Consider the following 15,214-nt stretch of genomic DNA (forward strand, 5'->3'; position numbering starts at 1 on the left):
AAAGGTAACAGATAAATTACACTATTAAATCATAATAGGAATATTTTTACACTTATTTAAAACTTATGAATAGAAAAGGTTGCATTTTTCATAAAAGCTAACAGTGACATACATTTTGCGGAAAAAAGAAATAGCCATGAAAAGAGCGAGGTTCATAAAACGCGGCTACAATAAACAAACTCAATATTTATACCAAGTTAATAACTGAATACATATACTACTTGATCTGATGTTTGCACACGTAATATTGAACAATTTGATTGTTTGATCTTTTATGAAGAACTACAAACAAGTTCTAATTGAATTTTTCCATTTAAGAATAATTTTCTGAAATTTAAAAAAATGCATGACAGAAAATCCTTAACTTTTCTATAACATATTATTAAAAATATGATGAAAACGAAAATAACTTATTGATTTTATATAAATACATAAAAATAGTTACTTACAACAGAAAAAAAAAGATCGCTATTAATGATGCAAAAAAGATGAAGCATTACGAAATATATGTGAAACAAGTATAAGAAATACGCAAAATGACATTTCTTAACCAAAATAAATAATCGCTAAATATTTAAGAAATGCTTGAAACGACGAGGGTGGGTTGGGGGGGGGGGGGTCACCCTTTGATTTTGGAGTAACTCACAACATTAAACTTCGGCCTCATTTTTTTAGTACAGAACCTCTACCACCAACGCCTCGGAAGAGTTTGAATCTACTTCAGCACTTCCGAAGAAAAAATTCAAGTCCCTTTGATTTCCGAATTATGCCACCATTCAAAACGTCTTTAATCAATTTCTTACATTATTGCTCTAAATTCTTTCTAAACAATAGATAAAGCTTGAAAAAAAATCTCTAATTTTATTAATGGTGTTAGATTTAAACAACTCAGAAGTACAACTAGAGTTTAATTTCAGAAATTGAGGGAGTGGGAGGAGGGGCACGCAAGTGTTCTCGGAAATACAAAAAATAGTCGTAAAAAATAGAGTTCAAAATAATCATAAACATTGAGCAGAAAAACCCTTTTAAAACTTGCACCCGAATTTGTTTTGACGTGCAATGGCAGATTTAAAATATAGCAAATCTTGCAATTGCACGAGAGGCCCCATAACCATAGGGGCACCGTAGGAGTTACAAAAATGGTTATGATACATGATTTACGACTTATGTGATAGAGAAATAGGGCCCCAAAATGTATTTCGACGAGCCTCAAATTTGTAGCTCCGCAGAAACGATACAGAAACGACTGCATTACTGTGAATCATATTACAAATATCGAAAAATAACCATCGGTTCAACGGGAATCTAACAAAATGAAACAAAACCGGTTTTGCCATCTCATATTTGTTTGCATAGTCTCCAATTCGGCAATATATCACCAAATGATCGTCAGTTTGATACGGCATATTAGTTTTGCATTGAAATAAGTAATTAATAGCTATAAAAAGTAAGTAAACCGGCTTTGCAGAACACCCGATCGAAAACAAAAAAAGAAGTGCACAACTGGAACGTACGCACACCCCACATGCGAAAATTTAGCCTTCTATATACAGTAGGGTGGTCTTTATTTTTGAAGTTGCAGATATTTTACGCGACGCCCCCTCAAGTTGTTCCATTATACAAATAAATGATCCTTGCAAAATTTTAAGACAATCCATGAATATTAACACGTGCCCCTAGAGCCCCCTTTTTTGAGTTTCGGAGAAAAAATTGCGGATTTTCTCATTTTTATGTAAAAATATTCTAACGTTTTATATTAAAAGTAATTTTGAACCTCAAATAGGTGCTGCTACTTCCAGATTGACCATTGTTTCACTTTCATTCTGTAAAATTTAACATGTTATAGAGGGTACATGTACACCAATGGCCTTGGGTTAAGCGTACCGCTTTTCTGCGCTTGTTCCAACCAACCGGCAGGGTAACGTTTCCTCCCACCAAGATAAACACAAGGGATTCTATAGGCCATTAATGAATGGCCTAGGCCATTAATGAATGATCTTTGACAGCAACAAATTGCCTCCTCCAGGCTTTGTGGGTGTTGATTTTCAAAATTCCCTGTGTATGTGATAGGAGTGGCAAATAGAGTTGCAAGATTTCAATGCTATAAATATAAGAAATTGCAATTATATTTTAATTCGCTGTTCTTTAGTTATAAACATACCTAAATGCTTATGCAATTTTTAATTTTTAAAGTATAAATTTCGAAAAATCCTCGATTACTCCTAACATAAAAATATACTGTATTTTACATAGCTAAAATATAAATTCAAAAAAATATCCAGATCGAACAATGTAGAAATCTATAAATTAATTTTCTTCTACTTCAGTACATAGTCCTTTATTATCATCAAATTCTTGCGATTCACAAGATTTAGAAACCGAAATGGGTATCTATCCTAACCTGTTGAACATTTGTTTTCTACATCTGGTCTACCACAATGCAAAAAAGCTTGCCAACTATTGATATCATCTCGTCTTTCATCACTGTTAGACAAATGCCATATTAGGGATAAAGATGTTCATTTATTTACAGCCTATGTAGATGCAGTAAATTTAAATCCAAATGACCTAGTGATCAATAGTACATTCCTTAAGAGAGCAAGAAAAAATCTTCGAGAGATAAAATTAAATTTCATGAATTTAAATTTAGATTTTGTAGTTATTCACTGGGATACAAAGGTACATTCAGATGTAACTGGAAAAAGAACTCCGACAGGATTACCATGATAGCTTAAGATCCTAATATTGAACAGCTACTCGGAATTCCTTTGATATTTCTTCAGTTGTACATGATATCTTAGATGATAGCTCTTTATTGCTAACTTCTCTAGCTGTAGTGTTTGATACAATGACTTGCAATACCAACCGTACAAATTGTGCATGCAATTTTTTAGAGCAAAAACAGAACGGTGATACATTACATTTGGATTGCCATCATCATGCACTTGAAATCGTACTGCAGAGTGTGTCCTTAAAGAAGTTTTTGCCTTTCTTAGTTCTAGATCAGATATTCAATTATTTAAGCGCTTCAAAACTTTGTGGAATGATCTCCATCATTCAGAACTTATAACATTTCAATCAAGTACACATACCACTTAAATTCTAAAAAACGAAGTTGATGACATATTATTGTTTGTAAAAAGCAGAATTGAGAAAGATTACAGAGAATTCTCGTAACTTGTAATAATATTTCCTGGTGAATTTCCTCCTACAGGGATATGTTTTCGGCAACCTAGAGCTTATCCCTGAGCCACATGGGTGGCAAAAAAAAAAATTTTGTTTGAAAATTTTTATATTTAGGAAACAATTTAAATTGACCTTACATGAAAAGAAAGTCCTTCAAAGCTGTTTTACAACTAAATGCTGTATGAAGATATGGTTTTTCGCAGCAACTCAATCGAGGCTCCTTTGAATAATATAATTTGTCTGAAAAACTAGCAGCGTACAAAATGATGACAAACATGCAGCAGAAGCAGTGATTGGAAAATTCATAAGTCACTTATGGTATTTAGGGGATAAAATAGTAGCTTTGTCGGTAACAGTTGAAGGAATTAACTTTGAAGATAGGAAATGACTAGTCCAAAAAATGCTTGTGATAAGGAAGACGTGTCTGATGACTGTTTAACAAATTTCAGATATCAGTCGATGATTTGGAATACTTTTTTAGTAAAGATCTTCCTCTTTATAGAATCAGTTACGAGTCAATAAAACTGTTTGATAAGTTACAAACACTAAAAGATTTTTTTCCTATTTGATCCTGATTCACGGCAAAATGAAGGAAGCTATTTAATGGGAAGAGTGATTGTTAATATACTGAAAATTGGGAATGATACAATTGAAGGAGGAGCACAATATTAATCGAAGAATTTCGCAACTAATTTACCAAATAATGAGTCACAAAAACAATTGATTTTACTGACCGTACAAAACTATCGGGAAAAAATACACGCTATCGAGGTACATTGAGAAAAGCGTACGATTAAGGAACGTTTCTAAAGCATTATTTCATTCTTATTCATTGTAAAATCTTTAGATGATATAAACTAATTAAAAAGATTAATTTTAGTGCTACCTCACTGTAAAAATATTTTGCAAACCTAGGAGAAACGATGTACTGGGTCTGATGTAAAAACTCGAAGATTTGTGAGAAAATTATCATAAGTGTTAAAGTTCAACGGTCTAGGGGCACGTGTTATTATTGACCGATCGAGTTCAAATTTTGCACACATTACTTTTTATTATAGTGTCACAAAACTAGGGGGCGTCACTTGTTGAATTCCGAAAAAAAAAAAATTTCCCATATAAATAAGGACCACCCTAATATACAGCTTACCATTTTTGAGTTATGACTTACAAGAGATGCATACGTACATCCAGACGCAAGAAACAAGGCAATAATTAACTTGTTTGGTACCTGAATGCAGTATTAAAAACTTTTTCAGCGGTGACTAAAATAGAAATTCATACTGCAGTTTAAGTAAACAATTTTATATGAAAACAATGACTCCCTTTACTTTGTATTAAATAGTAAAACAACAAAGGTCCTTTTTTTTCAAAAACATCGGCCAATTCCATCGGCTTTTCGATGTTTATAAGGCCGATGGGCCGATGTTTCCCGCAAGTTAGCATCGGCCGCCGATGCCGATGCCGATGGCTAAAGTGTTGAACCATCGGCGCCGATGCATCGGCCAGGCCGATGCATCGGTCGAGTCCTATTTATAAGTTGACCACCTGTCTAAGTTGACCACCAAAGTACTGCACCGCGAGTGGTCAACTTACACAGGTTTCACTGTACTCCAAAATATTTCAAGTTTTTTGAATAGATGTAGATTGTAACAACTTACCCCACCAAGGGGCATGTTGTTACAGTATATGGGGTTAGTTGTTACATGAGATATATTTTAGTATTGAAATGAATTTTTCACATTTTCTTGTTTATTCTGTTAAATTTTAAGAACTCTTAACCACGTTAAAAATCAAAAACTTTTTGGCTTTACAGATTTACTTCATTAATGACTTATTCTAATAAACTATCATCATCATTATCATTGTCCGAATTAAAATTTTTACAAGCATATAATTTATCAAACTTAGCACATCGGTCATGTGCCCATTTGTCACAATTACGACATTGAAGCCGTTTAGTTGGTTTTTTTGGTTCTGAGTACGGTTTAGAGCACTCCACGCAGAACCAGTCTTCATCATCTTCATCCGAAGGACGCACTGTTTGGACGCACCTTTTTGCTTTTTTTTTTTTTTTTTTGCCTTTGTGTTTGTTGATTTCTTCTCTGTTAGACACAATTTCCTTTTCGCAGATTTTTGTTTCCCAGCTTCGACTTGCAAAACATTCTTTACTGGTGTATCTGTTGAAGTGGCGCTGACCTATGGTTTCCGCTTACGAACCGTCTTCTCTTCTGCACTGCCTGCAGCGTTGGAGAAAAACCTACATTCGAATAATACATTACTAATTATTATTATCATTGTTGTAATTATTCTTATTATTTATTCAACCATACATATTAACAATAAATTAAATCATAGAATGAGGGAGATCAGAATTATTATTATTATTACTATCGTTATCCAACTACAGTATTTTATATGAATTAAATCATGCAATAAAATAGATCAGAAATACTACTTACCACCACTAGTATTTTTCATCTGACTGCAGAATCTCTCTAGTGTCATGAAATTTATCGGCTGCCTTTCGTAATGAACTACCTGTAATTACTTGTTTAGCCACATCCAGGTCTGTTTTTTTAGGTGTTTTGCCCCTGTCTGTCTTGTTTTTATAGTCCCCCGCCATATCACATTTAAAAAGAAAACATAATATTAAATAAAATTTTACATGGGGCAAGTTGTTACTTGTAACAACTAACCCCAACAAAATTGTAACAACTTGCCCCATACGACGCCATTTTAGTTCTTGGCACATATTACTGGTATTATATCTTTGTACAAAACTTTTAAATATGTTAAAACTTACTTAAAAGTGTAGGCTTTCACGTGGTATAGAAATAAATTCGTTATCTACTACGGCTTCGTCACAAACAGAAAAATAACAGCGGAAAGAAAAATTACTTCCAGACTCAAAAAACCGTTTTCCTTGAGCACTCTCCATGCTACTGACTGCAAGACCTCCAAAATTGTCAGGGAATGCAGATGGGTGAGTGCTATCATCTACTGCAAGGAAAGTAAGTTTCTCCTGGCGATTAATTTTAAATTCGAATGTAACAACTTACCCCGTGTAACAACTAACCCCAGTCTCCCCTATGTTTCGAGCTACTTTCCTGCATTGAAGAAAAACTGAATTAAGAAGTTAAGTCTTGTAGAAAAATTTATCTAAAACTAAAAATTCTTCCGATTTTTGATTATTTAAAAATTTTTCATTTGAAAATCATATGATCCGTGGTGCTAAATATGAATAAAATTAAAAATTTAAAAAAACCCCGACTGAGTCGCAAATGTAGAATTAAGAGGGAAAATTGAAAATCCCTTTAAAAGCCTTATACTATTACAAATCGATTACAAGTATTTTACTTGTTAAAAAATAGAAACTGGCAACAGATAAAAATGTTCCATCATTGCGTTTAATTTTCTTGTCGGCCAACAACGAATTCGGTGATCAATCGCTTAGCCGTTAATAATATCTGCTTTAAAAAATGTTAGGGTTATTCGAATTCTATATAACATAGAAGTTCCAAACACATTCTATCAGAGGCAGAAAAAAAAAGACTTTTGGTACTAATTTTTTAAATATGTTTTCACAGCAAAAATCCCGAAAAACCTTTGAGGTTTTTCATTAATACATTCGTTAATTAATGTCATCCAAAGGCGCAACCTAGCTAAGAACACCCTCGATCAACTCTCCTTTCGAACGATTTTTTTTTTTTTCTAAATCGGTTCATCCGTTTAGAAGCTAGAGTGCCACAGACAGATACACAAACTTATAACCCAATTCCTTTATGTGTCGGGGATTAAAAATGAAGGAAGATTATGCATACATCTCATAGATAAGTTGAACTAACGTTTATTTGATTATGACGAACTATAAGTGTTCTTGGTATTTTGCCGAAAGAGTATTCCAACTGCTACAAATGAAAAATTTAAAAACTATTACAGAAAAGAAATTAAACTGATTTTACTTTTTAACCCCCGACACACAAAGGAAGGGGGTTATAAGTTTACGTGTCTGTGTATCTGTGTGTATGTGTATCTGTCTGTGACACTCTAGCGCCTAAACGGATGGACCGATTTTGAAAAAAAAAAATGTTCGAAAGGAGAGTTGATCGAGAGTGTTCTTAGCTAGGTTGCGTCTTAGAATGACATGAATTAATGAAGATAATAATTAAAAACCCCTAAAAGGTTTTTCGCGATTTTTACAGTGAAAACATAGTTAAAAAAATTAAAATTTAATACCAAAACAAAGAGATTTTTTTTTGCGTTTGATAGAATGTGTTTGGAACTTTCATGTTATATGGAATTGGAATTATAATGTTTTTTTAAAGCAGATTTTAACAACGGCTAAGCCTTTATTCACGGGATTGATCACCGAATTTATTGTTGGGCGACGAGGAAATTAAACACAATGTTTTAAAATTTTTATCTGTTTCTATTTGTTAGCAAATAAAATACTTGAAATTGATTTTTAGTAGTTTTAGGTTCTTAAAAGGATTTTCAATTTTCCCTCTTTATTCTACAGTTGCGAATCAGTCGGTTATTTTTTTCTTTATACTTTTTAATTTTTTATACAGTTGGACGAAGTAAATGATTTACCCTAAGTATATTCTGCAAATGGAAAATGTTCTATCTAACAGTCTGTAAAATGAAGCACGGGGCTGTATAACGGGACCACCGTGACAAAAAGCGCGCGCCCCTTCGTTGAGTGTAGGAGTTTGCACAAAAATTAAACTTAGGATTTGACTGTTTTTAAAAATTTTAACATTTGTGAATATGTAAACAGTTTTACTAGTGATTTGTAAATTTTAGAAATTGCATTTGAAATATATGTTTCAAAGAATAGCGAAGAGTATGGGAAAACAGCTTCTGAATGAAAAGACATCCGCTTTTGTCGGATGTCTTTCCAACCCATAAGCTCCTTTCTTTTGCATTGAAAAAGGCATTCCTTGTAACGCCGAAACACGTGTCAGCAGTAATATGCAATTTGTGTTTTTTGAAGCTGTTATTTCTTATTTTATATTCGAACTTGTTTATGACGACAATGCTATTATTCGATTCATACACACGACGCTGATTATAAGGTCACATCGATAACAGTTACAAGCATATTGGTTATAACACCAATATGGCAAACAAATAATACTTTAAAAATTTTGGAGTGCTGAGCAAGAAACGAATTAACTATGATGAAATATTATGAAACAAGAGTTTCCAACGAGAATCAACTTCATAATCTACTTTTCAGCACAAAAGTATTCATTTAACTTAAGTTTGAATGTAGTTTAAACCACAGCTTTAGGTGGAAGAACCAAAAACATCGTATTCGTAGGCAATAGCAAGTCAAGAATTCCTCAAAGCTCATTATCGAGGAGTTTGGCTCAAGTTTTCAGTTAAAATTTATTTCTTATTGCAAATATTCAACGACGCTTCAAGAGAAAAATTTGTATCGCCAACGCTCGATAATGGCAAACCTCGTTTTTCTTGCTTCCAACCAGTTTTGAAGTTGGCGCTTCCAAGGACGAGTGCCAACAATCCTGAGGTGGACTATAGTGTGGTTCTGATAAGTTGAGCCATGCCCTTGACAATGTTTACCTCTTTTTGGGGTAATAGGGAAGAGTCATCAGCTATGACCATGCTTAAAAACATAGGATGTAACCATTTTTAAAATAATTTGACATGGTTCAATATTTTTAAAAAATCATTTTAATCGGTGCACAGATTCAATTTCATTTCTTACACTTCTGCTCGTCACAAGTGATGAATGCCATTCACTGATGCTTTTAGCGTAGAGCGCAATATTTTGGCATAAGATAAAGATAAAAATATTATAGCTTAATCATAGTGCTGAATTTCTCGTTTGCTTCAGAAGAGCCTTCATTCAAAATTTTCATTATGGTAGCCATTAATATTACTGTTTAATGTCAACCTTTTCTTTTCGACAATGGGTAAACATTCAGCGCGCTAATGGAGTAGTGTGCCAAAGTTCATCACTTGTGACGTCATTACGACCGCGCCTTATTTCCAAAATCGGAAGTTTAAAAATAAAACAAAATAACTGTTGGGAAAATAAAAGTTTTCTTTTGGCTCCATGTTTTTTTTTCCTGCTCAATCTATCAATTTCAGCAACGAAAAGTAGTGCAGTGGCCGCCGCTGATATGAATCACATTTGTTGTAAGCAATTTTGATTCCATAAAGTGGCTGATTCAATAAAGCAGCTAATTCATTCAAGCTGGACTTTATTCTGTTTTTGACAATTTGATTCATTAAAGTGGCCGATTCAATTCACCACTGATTCAATTAGCCAGCGTCCATTGCACCAAAGGTAGGAAACTCCCCTATTTTGTAAAAGTGTTGCAAAAGCATTCCAAATCAAATCTGCACCGATAACGCGTCCCCTTTTCCCTGAACGCCCTCAAAAGAAATTTGTCAAGGCCATAAGCTCAGCTATACATGGGCGGATTTATGGGGGGGCAGAGGGGGGCAATGCACCCCCAGTTTTGGGGAAACTTTATGTAGTAACAACACATCTTCCAAAAATAAAAAAAAATCTTTTTTTTTTCTTTTTTGAATAGTTCAGAAGAGCATGGGTGGGTTTATAGTGGGAGGGGAGCATAGGAGCAATGCCGCCCAGTTTTGAGAGGACTTTATATAGTAACAACACATCTTCCAAAATCTTAAAACAAAAAAATCATTACTTTTTCCTTTTTTGAATTTTTCAGTGAAAATAAAGAGAATAGCGAATGTCCTTTTCTGATGGTAGAAAAGAAAAGAAAAAAAAACGAACATTAAATACAAATAGCGCAGCTGTCACTGGGGTGCTGAAAATGTGTCTAAATTCAGTATTTTGGACTGAAAACCATTTGGGCAAGTGTATGAAAATGTAGGCTAAACAAGCTGTCCTTTAAGCTGCAACACTTATAATAATAATTGACGATTATTTTAACAAATTAGAACCTAAAACAAAGGGAGGAAAACTTCCCCTCCCCCCATTCGCGCTAACAGAACGATCTACACGTTATGATTTGTGTCCACATTTAAAATATATTTGTGCATAATATTTATGTTATTAGTAGATTAATTGACTTTTTAAGAGATTCTAAAAAAGTTTTTTTTTCCTTTTTTTTTTTTTCTTTTTTTGAGAGAGAGAGAGAGAGAGAGAGAGAGAGAGAGAGAAATTTAATTCTATCCCAAACTGAATAATTTCAGTTATCTGAGTATTCTGATTAATTGAATCTTTTTACTTTGAGGGAAAGTACAATTTTACTTGCTTTATAAATACTGTTTAAAAAGTAAGGTAAATCATAATCATCTAAGTCTAAGTGAGTCAGTCCTTGTCATTATTGAAATCTAAATGATTGTGTCATCAAAAGTTTTGGAAAAATTTACTAAAATTTTATAAAAATCTATAAAAACCTAACAAAGATTGGTAAAATCGTAAAAATCCTTTAATCGTAAAAACTGACGAATTTTTGTAAAAATTACAAAAAAATCAAGCAAAAATCTGCAGGTAAGAGTGAATTACAAACGGGGCCGAATATGCCTATAAGATAAACAAGCTATTGCTTAGCGCCCCTGCTTTGAAGTGGGTCCCTAACTCCCAAAAAAAATTCATGATTCATTCCTTAAAAAAATGGAAATTGCTTGAAAAAACAAATTTCATTTTTAAGTGCTTGAAAACCTTGAATATTTGGAAACGTGTGGCTACAAACCTTAAATTTTAAAATTTCTAACAAATGGTAAAGGGAGAGGAATGTCAAAATTTGTCAAATTCAGCTCCTTGCCACATCCTGCATTAAAAATAAAAATCATGGTTCTCACGTTTGTAACATATTATTCGAAATAAATTTTTGTGACTCACATGTTTCATATCTTGCTAGTTATTCAATCTCGATTGCAGTATTTTGGAAATTCTTTTGTATTGATTGCTTTTATCTTACTTCTATTGCATATTGTTAATCTGTTTAGCCCGAAAAAAAAATGATACACTACCTCTATTCCTTTTCTTTTTCTGCACTACTTATAATTAAAAAAAGGTTGTTGTAATGAGAAATCTATAGTTTATTTTTTCTTTCAAACTTAAAATGGCTGTTTCTTAGAAAGTTTGAACAATACTGTACAACTGTATAATTTAGTTATCAATTTCTATGTCTGTCCCATTAACCTTTATAAGGCTTCAAAATGCAGAATTTTATGTCCATTTTACAAAATTTCTCCGGGGGAGAAACCCCCGGGACCCCTTAAATCGAGATATTCAATTTCCCACTTAGAAGGGAGCCCTGTGTCACTCTCTTAATACCATTTCCCTCTCTTAAAGTCAATACAAAAAGGGCAGCATTAAACACACATTAATGAAAACAACACACAAAAAAGTAAAGCATGGACATGCATCACAGACAGCAGACAAAAACATAAGGGTGGGGGTTATAAAAATGTTGCTCAAAAAAAAAAATCCTGCCCCCCCAGGAACTCAGTCCTAAATCCGCCTATGCAGCTATACAGACTCACACTACATACAAGACTTATAATGTGCGCAATGTATTTAAATTTTTTCATGTTGATTTGTTTGCTTATTTCGTGTTTCAGGAGACTCGAATGTCTGCGAAGAGAGCGTGTGCCAGTGTGACAGAGAAGTTGTCGAGTGCATCTCCCTCCATAACCACGTTTACAGAGAAGAGAATCGATTTATCAGGAAGCCAAGATGACGTTACATTCTTTAGGCAAATTATTCCAAGACCTTACTTTCTGTGGACTCATTTTCTGTGATTACTAAATTGAATTGTTAATTTTTCCTGCACGCATTCACCGAGGAACTTGAATAAGAGTTTATTGATGTTGCGTAAGAGTAACTCGCTTGTTGATGGATTATACAGGGGAACAATTTTAAACGAAATTTCTGGTGGGTTAAGATTTTTGAGCTGGTTCTGAATACAGCAGGCATTCTGCTTTCAGAACTGCAGTTCTCTTCTACCATGTCAGGTTTTTTCTCTACGCCTTTTGTGAATGGCACCCATATGACCGCTTTCCGCGGAGAACGCGTATAACAGGGTTAGACTACAGAATATAGTGCTCTTATATTGGCTGATATAAACCTTTTTAAATTGAAATAAAGTATTTCTTTTCCAGAATATAATAATAATTATTTTTGACAAGTTTTAATTCACTTTATGAGGAGGCTCCGCCTCCCGCTTACTCCGTTCGCCACCTGCGGTGGCTCAATGCCGCGATAGGAGACAGTTGATCGTAATGCTTTTCAGTGTGTCAGGACGTCCTTGGATGTCCTCAGGACTCTTTCCAGCACTTTATCTCCAGGAAATCCGGCCCTCTATCTCCGGTCCCTCAAAATTTACAGGGGTAAGACATGGCGGAATTACTTACCCTAGGCGTCCTGTATCCAACGGTGCCTGTATTAACCTGGTAGACATTGTAAATCTGGAGGAGATAGGGTTACAGACACACACACACACACACACACACGCACAGACAGACAGACGCGCACAGGTTTTAATAGTATAGATTTTCATGGTTAAAAAAAAATCAGTAAAGAATGCAAAACAATTCCGTGTTCATCGAAACAAAAAGCTCGTTAGTCAACTCGCGATACCTCGAAACCGTATTACTCGAATATTTCTTTACCTCGAAGTTTTCATAGTGTCCCAAATTCTGAAGAGAGTTGTAAGAACTTCCCATGAGTCGAACTACCAATAGCTCGAAAATTTCGTCAGTCCCTTGGAACTTCGAGTTATTGAATTGAGAGTTGGCAATATTTGGCATTATGTTTACAATGCATATCATGACTGCTCACTTGGAAAATATTTTTCTTTCTTCCTATATTTTTAAAAAATGTTTCACATTTTGCAAACTCGCCGCTTTGAGCCCTACGTAGCTTAAAAACTTGACATGATGGACTCGAACTGAGATCAATTTTGGACTCAGTGGCCAAAAGTTAGTCACACATCCAAGTCGGCCAAATCTCCGTTCCCCAACATTAACCAGGCAGCGAACTTTCATATCCTCAAGCTTATTACAGCACTTGTTAGCAAATTCTATCAGCTCGATTTATTATTTCGTACTTTTTTTAAGCCAAATATTTATTGTATCGCTCCGTATAAACGTCGATTTGTGTACATAACCTTTGCATTAAAAATGTCATGTGCTTTAATTTTGTAAATTGTTTTAATAAAAACTTGTGCTCGTGTTTATGTTTTGCAATCAACACAATGAAACAAATAATTAAATTATGACTAGTTAAATTAGTCAAATTAAATATTTTAACTATGTTTACTTTTAATCGCAGAAGCACAAACGATTTAAACGACACTGATTGATTGCAAGTTGTTGAATTGCGAAGGCTTTACACATACGCATCCAAAACAAATTTTCAAAAAAAAAAAACAAAAAAAAAAAAAAAAAGAACGTTTAAAATAAATAAACAGTGTTCTGAATCTGAGTGACTTTTTAAAGATTGCTTAGTATTTACTATTTAGAAATCGCATATTTTCCTTTAAGAATTGAAGACTACGTTTTCGAAAAACTTCCAAAACATCAGATCATCTTCATCTCCAATCGGTATTAAGAATGATTTGCTGCAAATTTGAAACCATGAGCTGAGAAAAAGGGGCATAATAGGGCTAAACCTTCATTAAAAGCTTATTAACCACCGCAAAGAAAAAAATTGTGTGTCACAAAGACACACGATAATAATGAAACTTTTTCTTTTTTTACATTCCGAACTGTCACTTCGCCCGTAAGTTTTCTCTCATGTCACGCTCTTGTTTTTTCTGCGCCAGACATAGGAAAAATTAACAAAAAAAAATTGTGTATTTTAATGAAGAAAATAGATTAGGAATAACGAGAAAACCAAAGAATACTCGAAATCGCTTTTTAATTGTTACCAAAAACAATGAAAAATAGTAATATTTATAAGGTCAATTTTATTAATAAAAGTTAAACTAATGTCAAAGTTGAACTTGAATATGCTCAATTGCAGTCTTGATATTAACTTGATAAATTTATTAACAAAACTAACTTTATATTTACTGTATTGTTATATCATTGTTTTTGGCAACAACTAAAAAAAAACTACGCCAAAAAAAACACTTTTGTCAAACAAAAGGGCGGATCAGAGCTTCAAAGCCCTCGCATAAGATGATTCACTTCAGAAAAAAAATGAGGGGGGTTAAAACCTTCTTTCTACATAATGTATCTCCAAAATAGTTATTTTTGTTTTTCCAAAAATAATACCCAACAATCAACATTTTTTTTTTTTTTACTCAGCATTAAGCATTCTACGAGGCTTTTCCTCTTTCTACCCACAGGGGTTCCCCCCCCCATAAGAGCAAGCGTGCACTCCCTTAAATATTGAGAATGTCCCCCCCCCAAAAAAAAAGCAAAAGCCCCCCCCCCCCCAAAAAAAGTAAAAAATATCCCTAGAAGCACCTTTTCCTAAAAATTTCAACGGCGCAGTTTGCGCCTTGACCCCCTCCCTCCAAGGTATGCACCCTTGCTCACCCCATCCCCTTCTAATATTTGCCGACGAAGCGTTCGTTGTTGTTGACAGTACTGAAATTTTTTCTGGAACTTTAACTAAGATTAACAGGCGTAACTTCTGAATACTATGTAAGATTATTTTCGCTAGGAAAACATCTGTTTTCTTTGCGGTAATTTGATGCATAGTATTTTTATTCAAGTGTGTGAAAATATATTAATGGGTCATTCTCCAGAAAACGTAACTTTTGAATGGAAATATTTTTCAATTTCGAAACCTTTTCTTTTCTTTTTTTTTTCATTCTTACATGAAAGTGTTACCTACTAGAAGTAACCATAAACAATGGCACAGCTAAGTTTCAATTATTTTACTCATAAATAAAAGAAATAAATAAATGCCTTGTGCACGGAAATGAAAAAAAAAAACGAATTTTTTTTTTTTAATGTTCAAAAATTAAAGCCAATTTAATATCAAAGTAGTAATTTTGTTAATTGTGTAAATAATCAGCTATTTTAATGATTAGGGGGAATATAATATTAAGCTTTC

General features: G+C 33.7%; 1 protein-coding gene across 1 annotated transcript in view; it reads left to right on the plus strand.

Annotated features, from left to right (window-relative positions):
* Window positions 1-13,378, plus strand: part of LOC129216151 (basic phospholipase A2 caudoxin-like) — a 55,492-nt gene extending 42,114 nt beyond the window's left edge. Inside the window, exon 4 of the mRNA XM_054850310.1 lies at window positions 11,767-13,378. Coding sequence (XP_054706285.1) covers window positions 11,767-11,885 — 119 coding nt within the window. The 3' untranslated portion in view covers window positions 11,886-13,378. The remainder of the gene's footprint in view (window positions 1-11,766) is intronic.
* The last annotated feature ends 1,836 nt before the right edge of the window (window positions 13,379-15,214 follow it).

Source organism: Uloborus diversus, chromosome 2 (assembly GCF_026930045.1).
Source record: "Uloborus diversus isolate 005 chromosome 2, Udiv.v.3.1, whole genome shotgun sequence".
In the NCBI taxonomy this organism is placed as follows: Eukaryota; Metazoa; Arthropoda; class Arachnida; order Araneae; family Uloboridae; genus Uloborus; species Uloborus diversus.